This window comes from Fusarium odoratissimum (assembly GCF_000260195.1).
Source record: "Fusarium odoratissimum NRRL 54006 unplaced genomic scaffold supercont1.1, whole genome shotgun sequence".
NCBI classification, from domain to species: Eukaryota; Fungi; Ascomycota; class Sordariomycetes; order Hypocreales; family Nectriaceae; genus Fusarium; species Fusarium odoratissimum.
In genome coordinates this window covers 3,629,777-3,649,456 of record NW_022158687.1, presented here as the reverse complement: position 1 = coordinate 3,649,456, position 19,680 = coordinate 3,629,777, and the positions used below count along the sequence as shown (strand labels likewise).

At 48.8% G+C, this 19,680-nt stretch overlaps 9 protein-coding genes across 12 annotated transcripts; 5 read left to right on the top strand and 4 right to left on the bottom strand.

Annotated features, from left to right (window-relative positions):
* Positions 1-65: 65 nt before the first annotated feature.
* FOIG_01280 (uncharacterized protein) lies at positions 66-800 on the top strand. The gene is made up of 3 exons (XM_031198060.1): positions 66-247; positions 302-364; positions 419-800. Exons 1-3 carry the CDS (start codon positions 152-154, stop codon positions 572-574), a joined length of 315 nt encoding a protein of 104 aa, XP_031073827.1. The 5' UTR covers positions 66-151; the 3' UTR covers positions 575-800.
* A 750-nt stretch (positions 801-1,550) lies between these two features.
* On the bottom strand, positions 1,551-2,713 carry FOIG_01279 (uncharacterized protein; the record flags this gene model as incomplete). The annotated part of the gene is made up of 3 exons (XM_031198059.1): positions 1,551-2,276; positions 2,332-2,498; positions 2,548-2,713. 3 exons carry the CDS (start codon positions 2,711-2,713, stop codon positions 1,617-1,619), a joined length of 993 nt encoding a protein of 330 aa, XP_031073826.1. The 3' UTR covers positions 1,551-1,616.
* On the top strand, positions 2,527-4,239 carry FOIG_01278 (uncharacterized protein). Its single transcript, XM_031198058.1, has one exon. The coding sequence runs from the start codon at positions 2,900-2,902 to the stop codon at positions 3,269-3,271; it is 372 nt and encodes a 123-aa protein (XP_031073825.1). The 5' UTR covers positions 2,527-2,899; the 3' UTR covers positions 3,272-4,239.
* Positions 4,199-5,239, bottom strand: FOIG_01277 (uncharacterized protein; the record flags this gene model as incomplete). Its single annotated transcript, XM_031198057.1, has 4 exons — positions 4,199-4,827; positions 4,884-4,931; positions 5,002-5,067; positions 5,131-5,239. The coding sequence occupies 4 exons, from the start codon at positions 5,237-5,239 to the stop codon at positions 4,199-4,201; spliced, it is 852 nt and encodes a 283-aa protein (XP_031073824.1).
* A 393-nt stretch (positions 5,240-5,632) lies between these two features.
* FOIG_01276 (replication factor C subunit 1) lies at positions 5,633-9,521 on the bottom strand. Of its 3 annotated transcripts, XM_031198055.1 has the most exons (6): positions 9,241-9,521; positions 9,136-9,187; positions 9,040-9,084; positions 6,363-8,987; positions 5,856-6,311; positions 5,633-5,801 (listed from the first exon to the last, which is right to left on the bottom strand). In XM_031198055.1, the coding sequence occupies exons 1-5, from the start codon at positions 9,338-9,340 to the stop codon at positions 5,990-5,992; spliced, it is 3,144 nt and encodes a 1,047-aa protein (XP_031073822.1). In that variant the 5' UTR covers positions 9,341-9,521; the 3' UTR covers positions 5,633-5,801; positions 5,856-5,989. The 3 variants fall into 3 exon arrangements, with proteins under 3 accessions (XP_031073822.1, XP_031073821.1, XP_031073823.1); XM_031198054.1 differs by having other exon boundaries at positions 5,633-6,311; XM_031198056.1 differs by having other exon boundaries at positions 5,633-6,311; positions 6,363-9,084.
* Positions 9,522-9,612: 91 nt separating this feature from the next.
* FOIG_01275 (uncharacterized protein) lies at positions 9,613-10,714 on the top strand. The gene is made up of 3 exons (XM_031198053.1): positions 9,613-10,105; positions 10,158-10,299; positions 10,350-10,714. The coding sequence occupies exons 1-3, from the start codon at positions 9,674-9,676 to the stop codon at positions 10,532-10,534; spliced, it is 759 nt and encodes a 252-aa protein (XP_031073820.1). The 5' UTR covers positions 9,613-9,673; the 3' UTR covers positions 10,535-10,714.
* Positions 10,715-10,842: 128 nt separating this feature from the next.
* Positions 10,843-12,326, top strand: FOIG_01274 (replication factor C subunit 5). Its single transcript, XM_031198052.1, has 3 exons — positions 10,843-11,022; positions 11,079-11,701; positions 11,758-12,326. The coding sequence occupies exons 1-3, from the start codon at positions 10,936-10,938 to the stop codon at positions 12,104-12,106; spliced, it is 1,059 nt and encodes a 352-aa protein (XP_031073819.1). The 5' UTR covers positions 10,843-10,935; the 3' UTR covers positions 12,107-12,326.
* A 3,032-nt stretch (positions 12,327-15,358) lies between these two features.
* Positions 15,359-19,286, top strand: FOIG_01273 (acetyl-coenzyme A synthetase). 2 transcript variants are annotated; one of them, XM_031198050.1, is made up of 6 exons: positions 15,359-15,945; positions 16,006-16,029; positions 16,178-16,204; positions 16,262-17,424; positions 17,477-18,142; positions 18,199-19,286. In XM_031198050.1, exons 1-6 carry the CDS (start codon positions 15,729-15,731, stop codon positions 18,259-18,261), a joined length of 2,160 nt encoding a protein of 719 aa, XP_031073817.1. In that variant the 5' UTR covers positions 15,359-15,728; the 3' UTR covers positions 18,262-19,286. The 2 variants fall into 2 exon arrangements, with proteins under 2 accessions (XP_031073817.1, XP_031073818.1); XM_031198051.1 differs by having other exon boundaries at positions 16,006-16,204.
* Positions 18,795-19,474, bottom strand: FOIG_01272 (uncharacterized protein). The gene has a single exon (XM_031198049.1). It carries the CDS (start codon positions 19,288-19,290, stop codon positions 18,919-18,921), a length of 372 nt encoding a protein of 123 aa, XP_031073816.1. The 5' UTR covers positions 19,291-19,474; the 3' UTR covers positions 18,795-18,918.
* Between the last annotated feature and the right edge of the window lie 206 nt (positions 19,475-19,680).

Below are 19,680 nucleotides of genomic sequence, written 5' to 3'. Positions count from 1 at the left end.
GCTTCATGAGCCGAGCCCCACCAATTAGAATAAATACCCACTGCAAAGTAAAGTAAACAACCCCGCCAAAACTTCCTCACGCCGGCGCAACGCGTTGAAACCAACGACAGCCTTCCACAGCCTTCAAAGGACACACAGAAATACATTCGTTATGGCCTCCCACTCAAGGTCAGCATCCGCGATGGGCGGTCACGAGAAGTCGTACTTCGAGCAGCAGCGTGAGGCTCTGATTGGCGAGATCGCAATGGCACGTTATGTCTCCCGTAGTCAATAGCGTTCATGCTAACATTATACTGTCCAGAGCTTTGAGCACGTCTTGGCCAATATCAACAAGTTGAACCGATCTCTCGAGGCAGTCACTGCTGTATGAACAACAGTCTTTTTCAAGAGGACCAAGCTAATAGAAATGGATGCACAGGTCGGCAACGAATTCTCCTCGGTCGAGGCACTATGGTCGCAGTTCGAGAACGTCATGGACAAAGATGGCAAGGCTGAAGGCGAGACGGAACAGGCTGATCAGACGGAGCATCATGAAGAAGAAGGCGATACTACAGTGAAGCACGAGGGGGCGTGATGGGGGCTTTGGGACGCTGTTTATGATACCCTGCGGATAACGAATTAATGACCGAGTAATACAAGATCTCAAGGCAAATAATCACAAAGGATCGTTGGTGATGATATAACTAAGCATAGTTATTTCACATCAAGAGACTTTAGCACGCGTCACTTCACCAGGAGCAATTTCTACAACGAATCAGTCTTGACTGTCTGATTCTAATCTGTCTGGTTCTGGTATCTACTCTTCACCAAGACATCCTCTCAAATCCAGAGTCTAGCAATCTGTACCAGAGCCGGTTTAACAATCTTGATTCAGTTTCTTCAGCTTAGGGCAGCAATCATTGACCAACAGTTAGACAGTTCCAAAAAAAAAAAAAAAAAAAAAAAAAAAAGAAAATCACCAACAAATCAAACAAGCAATCCTCATCTTCGTCCTTCCATCGGTGCTCGGTATCCTGTAGGACTCTTCTGAGGTTTTGGGCCGCTTAATGCCCTCTCATCTCAACATCGTGGCTGGTAGGAACAAAAGTTCATATGATAGTAATTGGTAGGTGTTGTCTCAACTCTTTGCAAGTGGATGGGGCGTTTGGTCCATATCGTCGTAGGTCTGTCTCGTAGACAAACATCGCAAAGGGAAAAGAAAGTATAAAAGCAAACCAAAGGCAAAGCCAATAGCGCGCGCGCTCATCGCTGCGTCAAGTCGTGTTTGGGCGTATGCCCATCGTGGGTATCATGGTATGTATCATCATGATAGTCTTGCACTTCATGGCAAAAGCAATAGGTAAAAAGGGAGATAGCTAGGTATCTGTGGGCGCTAAATAGCTGCACCAAGTTGTTTATGTAGGGTTGTTAAATCTTGGTTTCCAATGTAGAGCCAGCTGTCGAGATATCGTGTGACTTCTGGAGATGTTGTGGTAAGTAAGCAAGTAGTTTAAAGAGAGCCTCAAATAAACAGGGGATCTTCCTGTCAGATGGGCTCTCTGCAGTAGATGTCTTTCTGTCTTTCTTTCTTTCACCTTTTCTCTGCTTCGTCGTCTCCCATTTCTGTTGGTGGGAGATCAAAAGAACTCGTTGGTTGGATCAACGGTCTTATCGACATGGTTACCAGCGATTTCATGATAATCGCGACCATAGTGAGCAGCCACCACGGATTCGGGGCTCTCAGGATCCGCAGGCTCACACCCCTCATACTTGCGGTACGTGATTTCTTCTTCCTGCTGCGTTTTTCGGATAAGATCGACGGCGTGTTGCAGGTTGTCAGTGGGATCATGGCCACAATCTTCGGCATAACGGAGAATTTGCCCCCTCAACCTCTCGTACTCTTCATCCAAGTGCTCGCACATTTGAAAGGCGGCGGTCGCCTCGCGATTGATTTTGACCGCAAGGCGCCGGCCCTCGACGATGTGTCTTTCCACAGATCGGTAGATCTTGAGACGTCGGCGACGAGCTGCCTCCTCGCTCTCTTCCTCTTGTTGCTTCAGCTTCTGCTGCTGGTTGTGCTTGTGTATGCAGGCTACTGCATCTGCTCGATCCCACTCGTCGAGGATGATTTCGTTTCGGGACATAGCCGGTTGCATCTGAGAGGTGTATTTGTTCTTTGCCAGGGAATCTATGTGAATAGATTCCTGGATACGGTCGCATTCGGTGAGAACCCTTCGTGGCTTACAGCCCTGAATGACGGGCGCTTCTGGGTGCGCGAGGGCGGCTTTGACTTCAGCCTGGAGTTTCATATTAGCATCAAAGACTGAAAGACAGAAAGGGAAATATACTTACACGACTTAGCTTGTAAGTCATGGCAGACAATGCTCCGTCACTCCCGGCAGTTGAAGGAGCTTGTTGGTACAGCTGTTCTGCTTTGTCGTTACGAATCATCCCGCCGTTCGAGGTCAACTCGGCAATTCCATCTCGCCAAGTGACTACAGCTCTAGGATCGCGAGCAGCTATGCAATTTAGCAAGTCTATGAGAGAGAGCAGCATGTGTCAACTTACCAATCAATTGCTCAGGGCTTTCGTTCCGGACGTTCTGAAGGGTTGTGAAAAATCCGCCAAGCCTATCTATCTCGAGCTCCTTCATCAAAGCCTCCGTGGCTGGTTGTCCCGGAGTAAAGTCCTCTGGGAGTTCTTCCTCCTCAAATCCCTGTAACATGGATACCATGTCATCAGTGGCGGCGTAGTACTATTCGCCGTCCACTGATTCTTGATAATACAATCCCTCAGGGACGAATCTGTCCGAGCTTCTGGCTCTTGTCAGGATCAACTCAGTTTGGTCACTGGCATCGTCAGTCTGCTCAACCTTTGGTTCTGGGGTCTTCTGCCCCTCGCACCCAAGGTTAGTGTTCTGATGCTCGACACTCGGGATAACTTGAGAGTTGTTCGTGGCGGCGATCAAAGATTCATTCAAGGCGACTTTATGGGGCGGGAGCTCAAAGTCCTCCGTCATCTCTCGCAGCAATCGCTGTTCGTCCAACTCTTTCGGTTCGTCTGCGGCGATCGATTTCGTTTCATCGACGTTTGGTCCAAGCAGCCCTACGCTACGAATTCGATCAACAACTGCAAGAGAACTTCGGTGGCGGGCATATGCCTCCAGCTGACAGTCAGACGTCTGATCTCGGTTATGTCTTGGCCAATACCACAGCAAACTTACCTCTTCAACAGTCTCGACCTCTGCAGGGTCTCCTCCGTGCTGCCAGGTCCGTGGTGGGTGAACGTCTAGGAGCCGTTAGTTTGTACGAGAAAAAGACTTGTGGAAACTTACCGTTGGTTGTATCACGCTCGACTGGTTCTTTGCCTGATCGGCCAACTTCTTGCGCAACTTGATTCTGGTTGGCGTCACCACCAGTATCTTGGTTCATGGTTCGGTCAGATCGAGTCTTGATTTCAACAAGCTGCGCCTGTTTGTTCTCCATGTGAACTGCCTTAGCAACCAGAGCGTCTTTGCTGGTGGGTTCATTGCGCACTTGTTGGTTGTGGCCTTGGTCGTGAGAATATAAGGCCGGAGCCATTGCAGGCCGAGGGAGGAGATTTTGGTCCATCGAAACATCAAACTTTGACGGATATGACTGGAGGCTTGGAGTCTTTGGGGAAACAGGGGTCTTGTGAACCATTTCCTGCGTGGCAGTGTTGAGGTCGCCAGAGAACTCTCGAATAAGCTGGCCCATTTCGTTTTGCCCAACTGGAAGCTTCCAATCAAGGCCCTTGAATGTTCTATCCTGCCTGTAAAACTGCTGTTAGTGTTCTCGATCACGCTGAATACATCTGCAAAGAATACTTACTCGACAATTTGATTGGCAAGTTGCGCATCACTCTGGCTGAGATCTTGCGAGGAGGATTGGGAATGGCTCTTGGTAGAAGATTCCGACTTGGTCTTTCCAATCAGCAGTGTTCTCAATCGAGGAGATAGTCGGCCCTTGCGTTTCAACTTTCTGTTCCCATCACTCTTGGCTTTTGCTTCTTCATCAGACCCGTCGCTGCCCATGAACATGCTCAAGACAGATCTCAATGAAAATTTTGACGACGATTTACTCGTGAGATCGTTGTTGTTTGTCTGTTCTTGCCCAGGGTTCTCGTTCTGTAGAACATTCTCCTCCTGTCGAGCAGTCTCCTCCTGTCGAGCATTCTCTTCCGGTCGAACATCCTTTTCCTATTTAGTAATGTATGTCCGTAGATCAATGCGCTCTCGCTCAGCCTTCTCTCTCTGTAGAGTAATATCTTTCTGTAGAGCAACAAAGTATTCTCTTTGAGATGTAAGAAGCTCGTAACGTGCCATTGAGGCTACACAGCCATCTGATGTGTTGTCGCTTTCTTCTTGAGAAGGATATTCGTCTTCAGTGTTGTTTGAGTTTCCACTGCTGAGATGCGTGGCTAGGTTGGATGTACAGTTTCGCCCGCCGATCGCGATGCTTTCATCGTTGGTAGCGGCATCACGGGCGTTCCCTTCAGAGACGCCCTGAAGGTTAGCTTGCTGGATTATAGTTGTGCATGTTGTCAAAACAGACACGTCGTCGCCGTCCGTCTGACGACTAGTAGAGCACTGATGGTTCTCGCCAACAGGCTTTCGTGATGAAGTGTTGGCAGATACGAGGTCGACTTGTGTCTCCCTACTTTCACCGACTTCGGTGATAGGATCAAGCTGATGTGGGACGTGAATGTCACCCGGAGCGGACTTTGCTCGCTTATGAAGCTTGTTTCCTGACTTTGTATCGAATATTTTTGCCCAGGATAGTTTCTTGTTCTTTCGTTCTGGGCCGGTGTCGTTCGCGTTGCGTAGTTCTAGAAGGGCAAAGGTTAGTTGAGCAAATAGGTAAACAAAGTACTCAGTTCCATACCATCGACGCCCTCCTCGGACTTTTTCTTTTCATTCGCAGAGAATACATCTTGAAATGCCAGTTAGTACATGATCTAGTATATTCCTGATATGCTTTGACGGGTGGGTATGAAGCTCACTTTTCAGCTCAGCTTTACTCTTCTTGACAAAGTCACGGAATTTGACTTCTTGCGGCGAAGAGGGTCCTACCATAATATCAGTATGATGCTCTCGACGTGACAGAAGACAACATATTGGTATCGACTTACTGGTAGAAGTACGGGCGTAGATGCCATCGTCATATCGGTGCCTAGCTAGGAAGCTCGCGATCCATTTGCTGCTCCCAAGAGCAGCAGGGTAGGATGCAGAGCCCTGCATCGTGAAAGATGTTTGGGAGAAATGCAGTGGGTGAATATGATGACAACAAGGTAGGTTGAAGAGACTTGGTTACTGTAGTGAGATGAAGTGTTGATGTTAGGATGTTGAGATGATGTTATGGTATTGAGTGAGGGTGAAGAAGTTGAGTGTGATGAAGAGAAGAGCAGAAAACAGACGGAGGGAACAGAAGATATATATGATGGAGCGGGAAGCCCTTGTTTAGAAACAATGAGCATGAATCATTCTAGCTGCCACTGCTGTTGTCCCTGGCAGCCGGCAGCAACTGGTAAGCCAAGTGGGAATAGGGTCATGGGCGGTTCGCACTGGCGGCTGGCAGCTTCAGTGCCACTGCCAGTGGCAACAGGGCCGATCTTCCTACAGAATCTCCTGTATTCACACAAGCACTGGAAATTTTCAGTTGATCATGCGATAATGCTCATCTACAATGCAGTGTTGCTTGGGACACTGCAGCTGGCAGTAACTTTGTTTGATCAAATTCCTGAGACTACAGAGTCTATCCAGAGATCAAAGTATGGCTACTCTTTATCAGAGTGTCTGAATCCTATTTCTCAGTTATTACTAGAAATCTATAATACAACGAGGGCTGGCTCGTTACCGTTGACTCCGTTTTCCCGATCTCGCCTCCATACTAAACACCAACTGGGTGTGATATGCCTCTAGCTTACTTACAATGAACCACATCCGAACATTATCTGTTACACTAATGCCACGCAAAAACTCGGCCGTCATTTACTTCTTCCCCTTAGCCTTGGCACTGGTAGCCTTGGCCTTGGGTCGCCCTCGCTTAGGTTTGTCCTCGTCTTCTTCTTCGTCGTCGGCAGCAGCCTTGGTCGCCTTCTTGGTGACCTTCTTGGCTTTCGGTTTTTTGATATACTTGTCCTTCTTAAAATCGATTTCGTCATCTTCTTCGTCGACTTCGGGTGCCTCGACTGCCTCGGCATCATCATCTTCGACAGCTTCCTCAAGATCAGGAACCTCCTTGGGTTGAGCCTTGGGAGCGACGACATTGCTGGCCTTCATGAAGGGAACTGGGTGGCTCATTGCATTGTATCTAGAGAGCTCGTTAGTTGCATGTCGGAGCATGGGTAAATGGTCAACCTACGTTCGGGTGAAAGCAGCTTTGGTCTTGGTCTCAATCTTGACGTGTTCCTCGTCCATCGGTCCGACACCGAGTTCCTGAACAGCATCGAAATCTTCACGAGTCAAGTAGTAACTGTCCATCAGATCAATGACCTCTGGCACTGCCTCGTTGCCCTGCTTTTGTAGACGATCTACAAGCTGCGTCCAAAGGATAGGAAGGTACTGCTGGCGAATCTCGTTATGATCGCCAGAAGACCTGAGGCGCATGTGAGAGTGAACCTCTCGAATCGATCTGCCCAACCTTCCGTACTTGCTATTGTTGCCCAACCACGACGTGAAGTTGGAGCCCATGAGCTGGCCTGCTATAAAGCTGGCGGGGCGGACCGTACTAAACACAGCATGTGTGGGCATCAAGCTCCAATGTTGCTGAGGTCCGTGAATCATGCGATCGACAAGGTCTCCGTCGCTGATGCTCTCTGCTGCATTATCGAACAGTTCGAGAGCTTTGAGCTTGAGCTCGCGTTGGTTATACCCCTTTCCATTCAAGGCCATAGGTTTTGTTCGGAGATAGTTCTCTTGTATCATAAGATAGCTGAACTCGTGGTCGTTGAAATAGAGCTCAATCTTGTCATTGAGTGTTGATTTGCTTGCGGGGGTGAACAATCCACCTGCCAGCATCTTTTGACAGATGTCCCATGGTTTAAGGATGACGTGCTTTTCCCAAGCCTTAGACATGGCCTTGCTCTGGTCGAAGTCCATACTTGTCTGGTCTAGTTTCGCCGTGGAAATCATATTGATGATCTGTCGAATATCTTTGTTGCTTCCCTCGATGAGAGCATCTACCACAGAAGGAGGAAGCTTGAGCCCTTCTCTATGGCAAATAGTCATGACGCGAGATCGAACTTGGTCCACCGTTGGGCGATTGAATCGGATGTCGAAAGCTACATGGTCGAAAGGCTTCATCTTGGGCAGTCTTCGCTCGTTACAGATGAGTATCAGGGGAACCTGTGTCTTTTTGCAGAACTTTGCCAATGCACCGACACCGCCTCGATCGCCCGCAGACATACCGTCAACCTCATCCATGATGAGAACAATCTTCTTCTTGGTTGCATCCACATCTTTGCCATCGCCAGCAAAGTACCCGAGAAGCGACGTATTGTTCATCACATCGCTCACTCCGTTTTCGACGAGCTTCTTGCTTCGAGTATCACTTGCGTTGCTCTCCAAAACGTCATATCCCTCCAGCTTCGCAGCTAGGTGAGCAGCCGTTGTCTTGCCGATTCCAGGGGGTCCAGAGATGATGATGGCGCGCTCGCCACCCATCCCGTCAGCACCTCTTCTTTGAAAGTTGTATTTCTTGTGTTTTGGCCAGTTTCTGAGCCAGTTTTGGATCTTTTCGACTTGGGCCTTATTGCCACAAATATGACCGAGCTGTGTGGGCGCATACTTTGAAGTCAGTAACTGAACGGGGGGTGCCGCAGCAGCCTTCACAGGAGGGCCTCCAGCAGCGGCCGCTTTTTTGGCGGCCTTCGCAACCTCTGCCTTTCGAGCCTTCTCTTCGGCCTCCATCTCTGCAACTTGTTTCTTGACTTTGTCTTCTTCGGCCTTTTTCTTCTCCTGGGCCTTCTGGGCCCCTTTGCCGCCACCTCCAAATGCAGGAAGTTTGCGGATCAGTTCGAAAAGTCCGTTCTCGTCAATTGTCTTGATTCCGATAGACTTAATCTTTGCCAGCTTACTTGGCCCAGCGTCTTCTCCCAAAACCACAAAGCTTGTCTTGCTGCTTGGCTGACCGACAACTTTACCACCATACCTCTTGACAAGAGCTTGCCCCTCATCACGACTGATGGTCTGCAAAACACCCGTGAAGACAAAACTAAGACCAGTCAAGCATTCATCCGCACCTTCAGGAAGGTCAGCTGCACCTGCAGCTGGCTGAGCAGATGCATTACCGCCTCCGAATGCGTTCTTTCGCCAATCAAACTTGGCATTGGCATCTTTGGGCGGTGGTGTAGGGGCACGAACGGTAGCAACACTGTCGAGAATATCCTTGATCTCATCATCTTCAGGCTCGTCATTCTTCTTTCTTGGAGCCCGAGGTTTGGCTGCAGCTTTAGGTTTGGCTGTAGCCGCTTTCTTGCGTGGAGCCTCTTCTTCAGACTCTTCTGAGTCTTCGGATAAAGATTTTCGCTTTCTGCCTTTTGCTGCAGGCTTGACTTCTTCTTCCTTCTCTTCCTTCTTGACGGCGGATGGGCGGCCTCGGGTCGCTATTCGCTTTGGCTTAGGAAGTTCCTCATCCTCGGATTCGTCCTCCTCGTAGTCGTCATTCTTGCGCTTACTTCCACCCTTGGCATCGGCTGCAAAGATATCTTCGTCGTCTTCGTCTCCGTCATCCATGTAAGCATCAGAATCCTGATCGGCATTGTGGCGTGAGTAAGAGGTTGTTGATTTTCGTGTGGCAGGGGCTTTGCCATTCTTCGCTGGTGCTGCGGGCTTCGAAGCAGTAGGTTTTCCTCGGGGACTTGATCGAACGGGAATATCAGGCTTTGCAGCAGGCTTTTTGGGTGTTGCTGAACTTGTAGGCTTGCTGTTCTTTGCGGAAGCGAAGTAATCATCAGCAGAAATAGCCACGCCCTTAGTTTCCTCCTCCCTGTAAAAAGTCAATCAGAGGGCAATTTACAAGACAGAAGTCAAAGACAAACTTGGATTTTCTCTTTGGTGCGGGTTTAGTGGTAGGCTTTTGCACTCTGCTTGGGATCAGCTTGGTTGTAATAACAAGTGGAAGGAAAACAACTTACTCTACTGCTTCATCTTCGTCATCGTCGCTATCTTCAACGACCTTTCTTCCCTCTGAACTTATATTAGTACCGTTGTAAGTCCAAGAGTAGTATCGTTTGGCTTACTTGTGCGCTTGCTCTTGGCCAGCTCCTCAGGTCTTCTTGGGGCAGGTTTTGGGGCGCCACCACCCTTGGGTCCAAAGAAAGACCGGATATCAGAAGGCATTTTTGGCGATCTCGCTTTTTTCTCTTCTTGTTTTACTTGTGATTGAAGAAGTGCATCGACCTTTTTAATGGCATGCGCCAATGTTGCCTGGGTGAGGATTGGTAACGTGAATCCCAGGCAATCAAGGAGCAGCCTAGAAGTCGGAGTTTAGTGACGTGCACGGTAGCTCCTATCAAACGCGAAGCTGACGCGAGGTCCGTGACTGCGAGCTAAAGTGGTTCTAGGTTGTGAGCCTTGAAATTTAGGCCTCAATATCAGCCCACCTTCGGCATCGGGAAGATTTTCTGGAGCTCCGTTGTTCGAGGCAGCTTCAAGTCAACTCCGGTCGCCGCCATGAAGATCGCTAACACATCGGCATTGCTCAATGCCTTCCAGGGATTGAGGTTATGTGCCTCTTCGCCTCTGCGACAACTTCACGCCCCTCTTCGGCAATCTTCGAAGACCCTTGATGCGATTCGACGACCTCAAAATGTCCGAGCCTTTTCGACGACCCCCTCAATGTTGGGCAACTGGCTTGAGCCAAACCTGAACCGAAAGAAGAAGATGGCAAAGGGACGACCTCGTGTGGCTACAGGTGGTTCGACCAAGGGTACGACAGTGATTTGGGGCGACTATGGTCTGCGAATGACGGATCACCACCGAAGAATCAGCGCCAAGCAATTGAAGATGGCCGAGGACACCATTAAAGTGCGACTTCGAGGTCAAAAATACCGATTGTACAAGCGAAAGAACTGTAACGTCGGTGTATATGTCAGCGGTAACGATGTAAGGATGGCCTTCCCGGACTTGGGTGGAACATCGGCTTATGGCTTTACAGATGCGTATGGGTAAGGGTAAAGGTTCCTTCGATCACTGGGCAACCCGAATGGCTGTTAGCCAGATTCTGTTCGAAATCCGAGGACGACTTCACGAGCAAGTTGTGAGAGATGCTTTCCGTTTGGCTGGTAACAAGCTGCCTGGTGAATATCTTACAACCTTATTTATTGAGCACAACTAATCACAATCTCAGGTCAATGGGAATTCGTCAAGAAGGGAGAGCCTCCCATGGTTGGAATCACCAAGTTGGACGGCGTGACTCTAGAAGAGTTGAAAAGACCTCGACGACACATTGCTCCCGTTGAACTGCTGGAGGCTTCGTCGCCTACAACTGAGACTCTGGTCGGGAGCACTTCTGAAGCTTCCCGCAACCCCTAGAGATTTAGACTGATGAGACAATGCCATGTACATTATAGAGGTGCAGATCTGTTGTTGTAACTTGTATGAATACCAAATTCTGGATCTACTAATTCTGGAAATAAACAAAATGAGATTTATATTCAATAGTCTTACAACAGCATAGAACCGCCGATAAAGTTCATATTTTCTTGGCGACCATCAATGCTTTTCCTTGTCGAAACAATTTTAATTCGTGTAATACCTATCCTATCGCTCGTTGCCTGCTGAACGGATGTCGGTCACACTTGGATGCTGTGCACGGTCCACTTCATTTTCAAGACATCATCCACTCTGCCACTTTACGCGACAACGCGTCTTCCACCATTCCCCAAAAAGCTGTCTCGACACAATTCTCATCTCCAGACCAAGCAGCTTCCACGATGGCACTTATTGTTGACAAGCACCGACCTCGGTCTCTTGAGACCCTCACATACCATAATGAGTTGTCAGATCGTCTTCGCTCTCTTGTAAGTCAATAAGCCTGGCCTGGATGAGCAGCATTGTTGACTAGTATCACTTTCAGGCCCAGAGCGGTGACTTTCCTCACCTACTTGTGTACGGACCTTCAGGTGCTGGAAAGAAAACCCGAATCGTCGCTACGCTGAAGGAGCTCTATGGACCAGGTGTGGAGAAGATCAAAATCGATGCTCGAGTATTCCAGACGACTAGCAATCGAAAGCTCGAGTTCAACATTGTCGCCTCCGTCTATCATCTCGAAATCACACCATCCGACGTTGGAAACTACGACAGAGTTGTTGTTCAGGACCTTCTTAAAGAGGTTGCACAAACGCAACAGGTGGATCAATCAGCGAAACAAAAGTTCAAAGTCGTGGTCATCAACGAAGCGGACCACCTGACGAGAGATGCACAAGCAGCTCTGCGACGAACGATGGAAAAGTACTCGCCCAACCTACGACTAATCCTCTTGGCGAATTCGACTGCCAATATTATTGCTCCGATTCGCTCAAGAACTCTACTGGTCAGAGTAGCGGCCCCAACGCACGAGGAAATATGTGATGTGCTAGCCGTATCGGCGAAGAAAGAGGGCTGGCCCGTTGTGGAGGGTCTTCACAAGCGAATAGCGGAGGAGAGTGGACGAAACCTTCGACGAGCTCTCTTGATGTACGAAGCCGTCCATGCACAAAAGTACGTTTCCCCTAACGAAGTTGATGGCGTGAAGTAAAAGCTAACCTAATTGATAGTGAGAAAGTCACTGATAGCACAGTCATCCCACCGGCAGATTGGGAAGCCCTTATCGGCCAGATCGCAAAGGAGATCCTGGAAGAACACTCGCCAGCCAGGATCCTGCAGGTGCGGTCAAAGCTTTACGACCTCTTGACACACTGCATCCCCCCCACTACTATCCTCAAGACCTTGGCGTTCAAGCTGATTGCCCTCATTGACGATGGATTGAAGGGCGAGGTTATTCAGTGGGCGGCTTTCTATGAGCATCGTATCAAGACCGGAACCAAGGTTATATTCCATCTGGAAGCTTTCGTGGCGAAGTTCATGAGAATTGTCGAGATGTATTTGATGAGTATGGATATGTAATTATACTAGAGGATATTCGGCGTTTAGGAAGGTTGATGTAGCAAAATCTACGGAACTCGACGGTACGTGTGTGTCGATGCTTCACTCTATCTCACTACCAGTCATAACTCTTGTAATCTACTGCATGATATAAGCTGGTAAAGGAGAATCATGGTCATATTGTGAAGTGACTGGACAAGAGATATTGGCTCTAAAGAGTACACACGGGTCTCGTTAAACGTCAAACTTGAAATACCTTACTATAGAAACATACCGTGGAGCCCCGGACCCGATACGGAGGGTCATGATGAAGCGGGGGATGACGATGGGGAAACGGAACCTTGTTTAGATACCGTGTGCCTGGCTAGAACGCATGGAGAAATGGAAGGAGTATTATTGGCTATATGGTATTTCCTACAAGTTGGAGAGCATCACTGATACTGACAAACTTACCATGCTAAGTCCGTTGTTGGTCTTATATAGAGATGCCTGTTTGGTAAGTTATTATATCTTTTATTTCAGCTTCTTTAGCGGCCAGGATGAGAAGAGATCTGTAAAACTTAAGCCAGCTAGTTTATTGCGAATATGGGAGTAATCGGTATCCTCTTCAGTAACTTTAGTGAAAAACAAAAGTTTACCGTGTGATGGCGCATTCACCACTGAGAATAACCGCGGGAACTCATGGGGAAGACCGGCTGGATGAGAGGAGGAGCCAGATCTGACCTCCGTAGTGTGTGCGTGAACTGTCTTTCCAACGAGTGCAAGTTCAGGATACCGCATAGGAAAGGAAAGGCGGTCATGGCAAACGGACAAGTTCCATTCGTTGATTGCATCACTTTATGACAATATCTCGGTCGAGTCCCGAAGATACGGCCAGCCGGCAACATTCTAGATCTAAAGCGTGGCTGGAATTACGGGTGAAGCCACAATCTTGGGGGTTCAGTGGCTTCGGCTATGAGATGCACGTCGAACCGACCGTTGGGGCACAGATCAACATGGGGACAGGGATTGACTTGAAAGATTGACACGAGGATACCAATTGGGGACGGTCATCATGATGGGCGATCTTGCGGGAAGCTAGCGGCGACACGGAGAATCGCTTTAGCCTTTATTTTTCGTTACAGAATCTATGAAATTAGTGATCTTTGAGACACATGTTGTACACATGTTGGTAAATGCAGTAGCACGTAGAACAATGTCCTCGTCTCCAAATTTGTGTTATATATGTTCGAGTCACTTTGGTACACAATCTCCAATACCGTACCAAAGGTGCTGCATCAGAAATATGTAAAAAAACACATTCTCCAAAAGAGGGAAGTATAGAGTACATACAGTATTCTCTACAAAGACCCGCAGAGGGACAACGGAAATGTCCTAACAAACTCAACTTTGTTGAGGGAACTCACAGGGAATTAGACCCTGAATGTTTAGCCATGAAGGGGCGAAGTCGGAGGCTAAGATAGGCCAATCAAGTTGTACAAATCTTGACCCCGAATGCGGGGGGCGTGTGAGGGGCATCTGCAGCTGCCACGCTGCAACAATGTGGGGTCAAATTGAAGCCCATTAAAACCGATTGCCTCGAAACGGCAATAAGAGCACAGCCAGTAGATAAGGAAACACGCCGTATATCCTGTTGCAGACATTACTGCTGGAAGTGTCGCCAGTTGGGAGCCAGAGCACTGAACCCTCCGAACAGGGCACTCATCGTGGTAGCGATCTCGGCTCGCTGTCGACAGACAGGGTCAGTGTTGTCCTGCATTCGCGAAATGCAACGCCTTAACCGGGTTCCACTAGATTGCCGGCCTCCCAAAACTCCACCTCCTTCGTGACTACGATCAATCACATAACACGTTTTGGCTATCAGTACTCTTCTGTGTGCGGCCCCATAGCGGCTCCGTCATTTTGGATCAAGGAGAGGCAAGAAAACTTCAGGAACTCAATCCTAAATGACAAAAAGACTTAGGTAAACTTAGGTGAGGCTTAACTAACCTTTAGACTAATTAGTTTTGACATCTAAACTTAAGGTCTGAAGTTTTCTTGCTCCCTGAGGTGGATGCATCTCTTCCCAAGGCTGTTCAATCATACTTCCTGAGTAATGTTCTGTAATATCTCAATCATAGTAGCCGGGATGTTACACTGGCGGTGATGACACACCTAATTGTGCATGCTTTGGCTGTCTGTCTGCTGGCTGACATCACCGGTTCTGTTTAAGAAATAATCTTCTGTTGACCTTGAAGCATTTGTCTATCCGGCTGCCGCAGATAGTTCGGCAAGCTAGCTAGTACAGGGATTTTATGATGCCAATTCTTGATAGGTGGATATGCCAATGCATCGTCGATGATATCAAATTCGAAGTCATGTTACTATGCAGCATGAGCCTCCAGCAATGAGAGCTGAGAAGGTACCAATGCTAGTAGAAACTCTAGTATCTCATTACCTATTATCTCAAGTATATTTCTCTTAATTTAATTCATCACTAACAACAGAGTGCGACATGTCAATGATTATGGCTGCCTACCTAGGTAACGTCCAGTGGAAGCCTGAAGAAGATACGACCATCCTTAATTATCGGGGGCAGTGCTACGTAATTACGGCATGTATCATTCAACCAAGTCGAAGTGAACTTTCTCTGCGCTGTGTTTCAGTAGAAAATGACAAGAAAAACCAGCATAGGCCAGACAGCGTGGTAATAAAGCAGATGGTAGCATTCAGGCCATCGTGTTATAAGGAAGACAAAAGCAGAAAAGCTAGTGAAACCAATAATGCATTCTTTCTCGGGCGTAGGGCTTCGGGCTAGAACCGATGCGGTCTGATATGGATAAATGGCCGAGAGGATAATAGGATACATGGCGCGGCAAAAGAGTATCAAATGTAGCGGCCACAGTCCACAAGTTCTTGTATGTATATCACATTGGCATTTGTGTAATGCCGACGTCAAGTCGCATCTTATTTCCAAGGCTCATATTGCTGACGGGCAGATGCCGTGCTTAGGATATTGGCCACTCTGAATGCCGAGAATTCAAGTGTGAATCTTTGGTGACGATCAATAACGACTATCAAACTTTCAGGTTGTATGCACTATTACAGAATTACCAGCGGATGTGAGTCGCTAACTCGCTACTGGTTATTCGGGACTTGAGGTGGCTCGGGGGAAAGGATCACGGCAAGACCCCCCCGGTTCGCCGGCCGCAGCTCGGGTTTGGTGCCAACACCACTGAGACTGATCCCAGTTGGTGCAGGTACCAGTGACAAGTCACAACGGCCGGCCGGGCCTTCCAATGATGAGAGACCCATTTGCCATAAAGAAAGCTCCCCCCGCAAGCCGGACCTCATCAAACCTTTGGATCCGTCTCAACTATTTCTCCAGCTCCTCCCCCTACTCTAAATCCAACTAAACACTTCCTCTCTACTTTACTCTTCATTGTCTTCTCCAACCTCTCCTCCAATTCAGGTACCTACAACTCAACTGCGCGATCTCTGTATCTCCATAGAACAGCAACACCGAAAGCTGTAAGTCCTGCAAGTACAAGCAGTTCTGACAAGCTACACGGTCACGCTACCCCGCCATCAACGTCGCACCTGCAGGCGCAACGCTCAACGAAAAAAAAAACTATTTTGAAATCAACCCCCAGCGACAGACACAATGGCAACCGCCGTCGAGCAACCCCAAATGCCCCAGGAGCTCAGGACTTCGGCTCCCGAGTCTCTCCCCAAGAGTGCCATCCCAGCTGCCGTCGCTTCTCCCGTTCCAGCTCCTGCAGCCACCGAAACTGTCTCATTGAGAGCTGAGGAGGCTCCCGCTCCCGCTCAAGAGACAAAGGCTCCTGTAGTCGCTGAGGCTCATCTCGTTGATACCTACCGTAAGTTTGCGCAACCAACTTTACCTGTCGTTGGAGCTGCATCGCTAACTTTCAGCTTAGACCCTCCTCAGCGCATGTTTGCTAGTATGTCAATTGCGCCCCTTTGTTTTCTATTGAGGCGAAATTACTCGCCGTAGTGTCTCCCGCTAGACCCTGCTGTGTGGTTCTTTGCTTATTCTTGACTCCATCGTGCTCCGTTTACCTGGCTCATACTAACCTTGCAACCCGGCAGAGCATCCCCACCGGCCCCACCTTGCCAGTAAGTGATCCCGGCTTCCGCACCGGAGCCTCAACATGAGCTGACCCACTCTCATAGACCTCGAAGAATACAAGCGACTTTACAAGGAATCCATCACTCAACCCGAGAAGTTCTGGGCTGAGCGCGCACGCGAGCTCATCTCCTGGGACCGCGACTTCCAGACCACCCGAAGTGGTTCTCTTCTCAATGCTGATGTCTCCTACTTCAACGAGGGCCGCCTGAATGCCTCATACAACTGTGTCGACCGTCATGCTTTTAAGGACCCCGATCGTGTTGCCATCATTTATGAGGCCGACGAGCCCACCGAGGGTCGCAATGTCACCTACGGAGAGCTCCTCCGAGAGGTCTCTCGTACTGCCTGGGTTCTCAAGCAGATGGGTGTCCGCAAGGGCGATACCGTTGCTATCTACCTTCCCATGATTCCCGAGGCCATCATCGCTCTCATGGCCTGTGTCCGTATTGGTGCCGTGCACTCCGTTATCTTTGCTGGTTTCTCTTCCGACTCTCTCCGCGACCGTGTTGTCGACGCCGGCTGCAAGGTTGTCATCACAACTGATGAAGGCAAGCGAGGTGGCAAGTTGATTGGCACGAAGAAGATTGTTGATGACGCTCTCAAGCAGTGCCCTGCTGTTGAGAACGTCCTTGTCTACAAGCGTACTGGCTCAGAAATTCCCTGGACCAGCGGCCGTGACTTCTGGTGGCATGAGGAGGTTGAAAAGTGGCCCAACTACTTCCCTCCCGAGCCTGTCGCTTCCGAGGACCCTCTATTCCTCCTTTATACCTCCGGCTCCACTGGCAAGCCTAAGGGTGTCCTGCATACAACCGCCGGGTACCTCCTCGGCGCTGCTATGACCGGCAAGTATGTCTTTGACATCCACGAGGGCGATAGATACTTCTGTGGTGGTGATGTCGGCTGGATTACCGGTCACACCTATGTCGTTTATGCTCCTCTTATGCTCGGTGTATCCACAGTTGTATTCGAGGGTACACCTGCCTACCCCAACTTTTCGCGATACTGGGACATCATCGAGAGACACAACGTTACTCAGTTCTACGTTGCCCCCACTGCTTTGAGACTGCTGAAGCGTGCCGGTGACGAGCATGTTCGTGGCAAGTTCGCTCACCTTCGCGTACTGGGCTCGGTCGGCGAACCTATCGCCGCCGAGATCTGGAAGTGGTATTTCGAGGTTATTGGAAAGGAGGAGTGCCACATTGTTGATGTAAGTTTTTCATAGGCATCGGTTTGGTGGCCACCGCTAACATTGATCATAGACTTACTGGCAAACCGAGTCTGGTTCTCATGTTCTCACGCCCTTGGCTGGAATTACACCAACCAAGCCAGGCAGTTGTTCTTTGCCCTTCTTTGGGGTTGAGCCCGCTCTCATCGATCCTGTTTCCGGCGAAGAGATTCACGGAAACGACGTCGAGGGTGTACTGACCTTTAAGCAGTCCTGGCCTAGCATGGCTCGCACCGTCTGGGGAGCCCATAACCGGTACAGAGAGACTTACCTTGATGTCTACAAGGGTTATTACTTCACTGGAGACGGAGCTGCTAGAGATCACGAGGGCTTCTACTGGATTCGGGGTCGCGTTGACGACGTCGTCAATGTCAGCGGCCACCGATTGTCCACTGCTGAGATCGAGGCTGCTCTGTTGGAGCACCACTCTGTTGCTGACGCAGCTGTCGTCGGTATCGCTGATGAGCTTACTGGCCAAGCTGTGAATGCCTTTGTTGATCTCAAAGAGGGCGTTGAATCAAGTGATGCTCTGCGCAAGGAGCTTATTGTCCAAGTGCGCAAGAGCATTGGTCCTTTCGCTGCTCCCAAGGCGGTGTACGTCGTGCCTGACATGCCCAAGACACGAAGTGGCAAGATTATGCGACGAGTATTGAGGAAGATTGTTGCTGGTGAGGAGGACCAGCTCGGAGACATTACTACTGTAAGCCAGCTCCTTCAATTACCTCAAGTGGCATTTGTAGCTAACATAACACACAGCTTTCTGATCCTTCTGTTGTTGAGAAGATTATCAAGGCTGTTCACGATGCCAAGCGCAAGTGAGGTCAGTGACAAAAAGGGTTATAAAGACATGATGCATATTATCTAGTGGAGTTATATACCATGGATACAAGGCAAGCGGGAAAGGAATAGTTTGCCGACAACGGAAGCGGCCTGGAATCAGATTTCCGCTCGGTGTTTGGGGTTGATGTTGGGATTCAGCCACGACCTGGAAGAGGATCTTGATGGCTTAAGAACCATTTTTATGAGGTTGATTTATGAGCATTGCGGTCTAATTTTTCTCACATGTTTTTTAAGCTAGCAAGGCAAAAAGAAAGTCCAATAATGAAACATTGGTTAAGACATCAATGATGTCCGTGGTGCAGGGTAGTGGTGTCAAAGAACCACAACAAGTGATTGATGTCAAAACAAGGTTCTGCACGAATCTGTCTTCGAATGGCTAGGTGTTTCCTTTTGTTAAGTTTGACTTGGAGGAGATTTGGATAGAGAAAAACAGCCTATTACGCCAGCTTCCAAAGGACGCGTGGACACAGCTCGCTCTGAAGTGGGATATCAAGTGGGATGATAAAGAGCAAACGGTCATGATAATTTTTAACGACGTTCCAAGATTTAAGCTTCAGTATTTCTGGGCCGTCGCGTGGGACCACGGGAGGTCTAGAACGAGAAAGGACTTGAACGGTTTTCACAGTTGCAGAGATATCAACCAGCTCCACGAGCCAAAGGCGCCAATAGATGGTCCCACTGGAGTGCCAAGGGTGATGAAGTCGTCATCGTTTTTGGGGGCTGTTGGTGTGTGAGTTGCAAGGGTGGGATAGTTTGAGAGTAGGTAATTTTTATTTCCCGCTGACTGGAGGCTGCGTAAAGTTGAGGGGCCGACTTGATTCTTTGGCTCGTATACCTAAGGTATTTAAAGAGCAATGATTTAAATGAGTTCCCGATGACATCGTGACATCGTTGTAAAACAAGCCTTTTCAGCCACGGCGTTTGATAAGAAATCTTGGGACAGCCCGATAAAGTAGCAACAACGTGGCAGCAGAGTCTATCGTTTATCTGGGTAATAAAGTCTGTCATCAACACCTTTTATGTCCGATAAATATCAAACTCGTCAATGCCAAGAAACTTGAAGATGTAAATGACTAGCAGCGGGGAAGATTAGTCTAGTCTAGGATTGTAAATGGTTGGATGAAAAGATACGAGGGCGAGACATATTGACCTCGGTCGGATGCACCGGTGAGGCTTTGGGAGGCCGCCTGTAATCAGATGGACTGCGCTATTAATCGGAGTTGATCTGTATGCTGAATACAAGGGTTATCGATTTCTGTTGCCAAGCCTCGAAGATGGATCTGTCAACATCCGTTAACACTGAGTTTCATAACAACTCTGAGATGAGATTCACGGCAAAGTTGACAGTTGCTAGTCTAGAAATGGCTGACAAGCGTGACGCTTGTTGCTAGGGAGGCT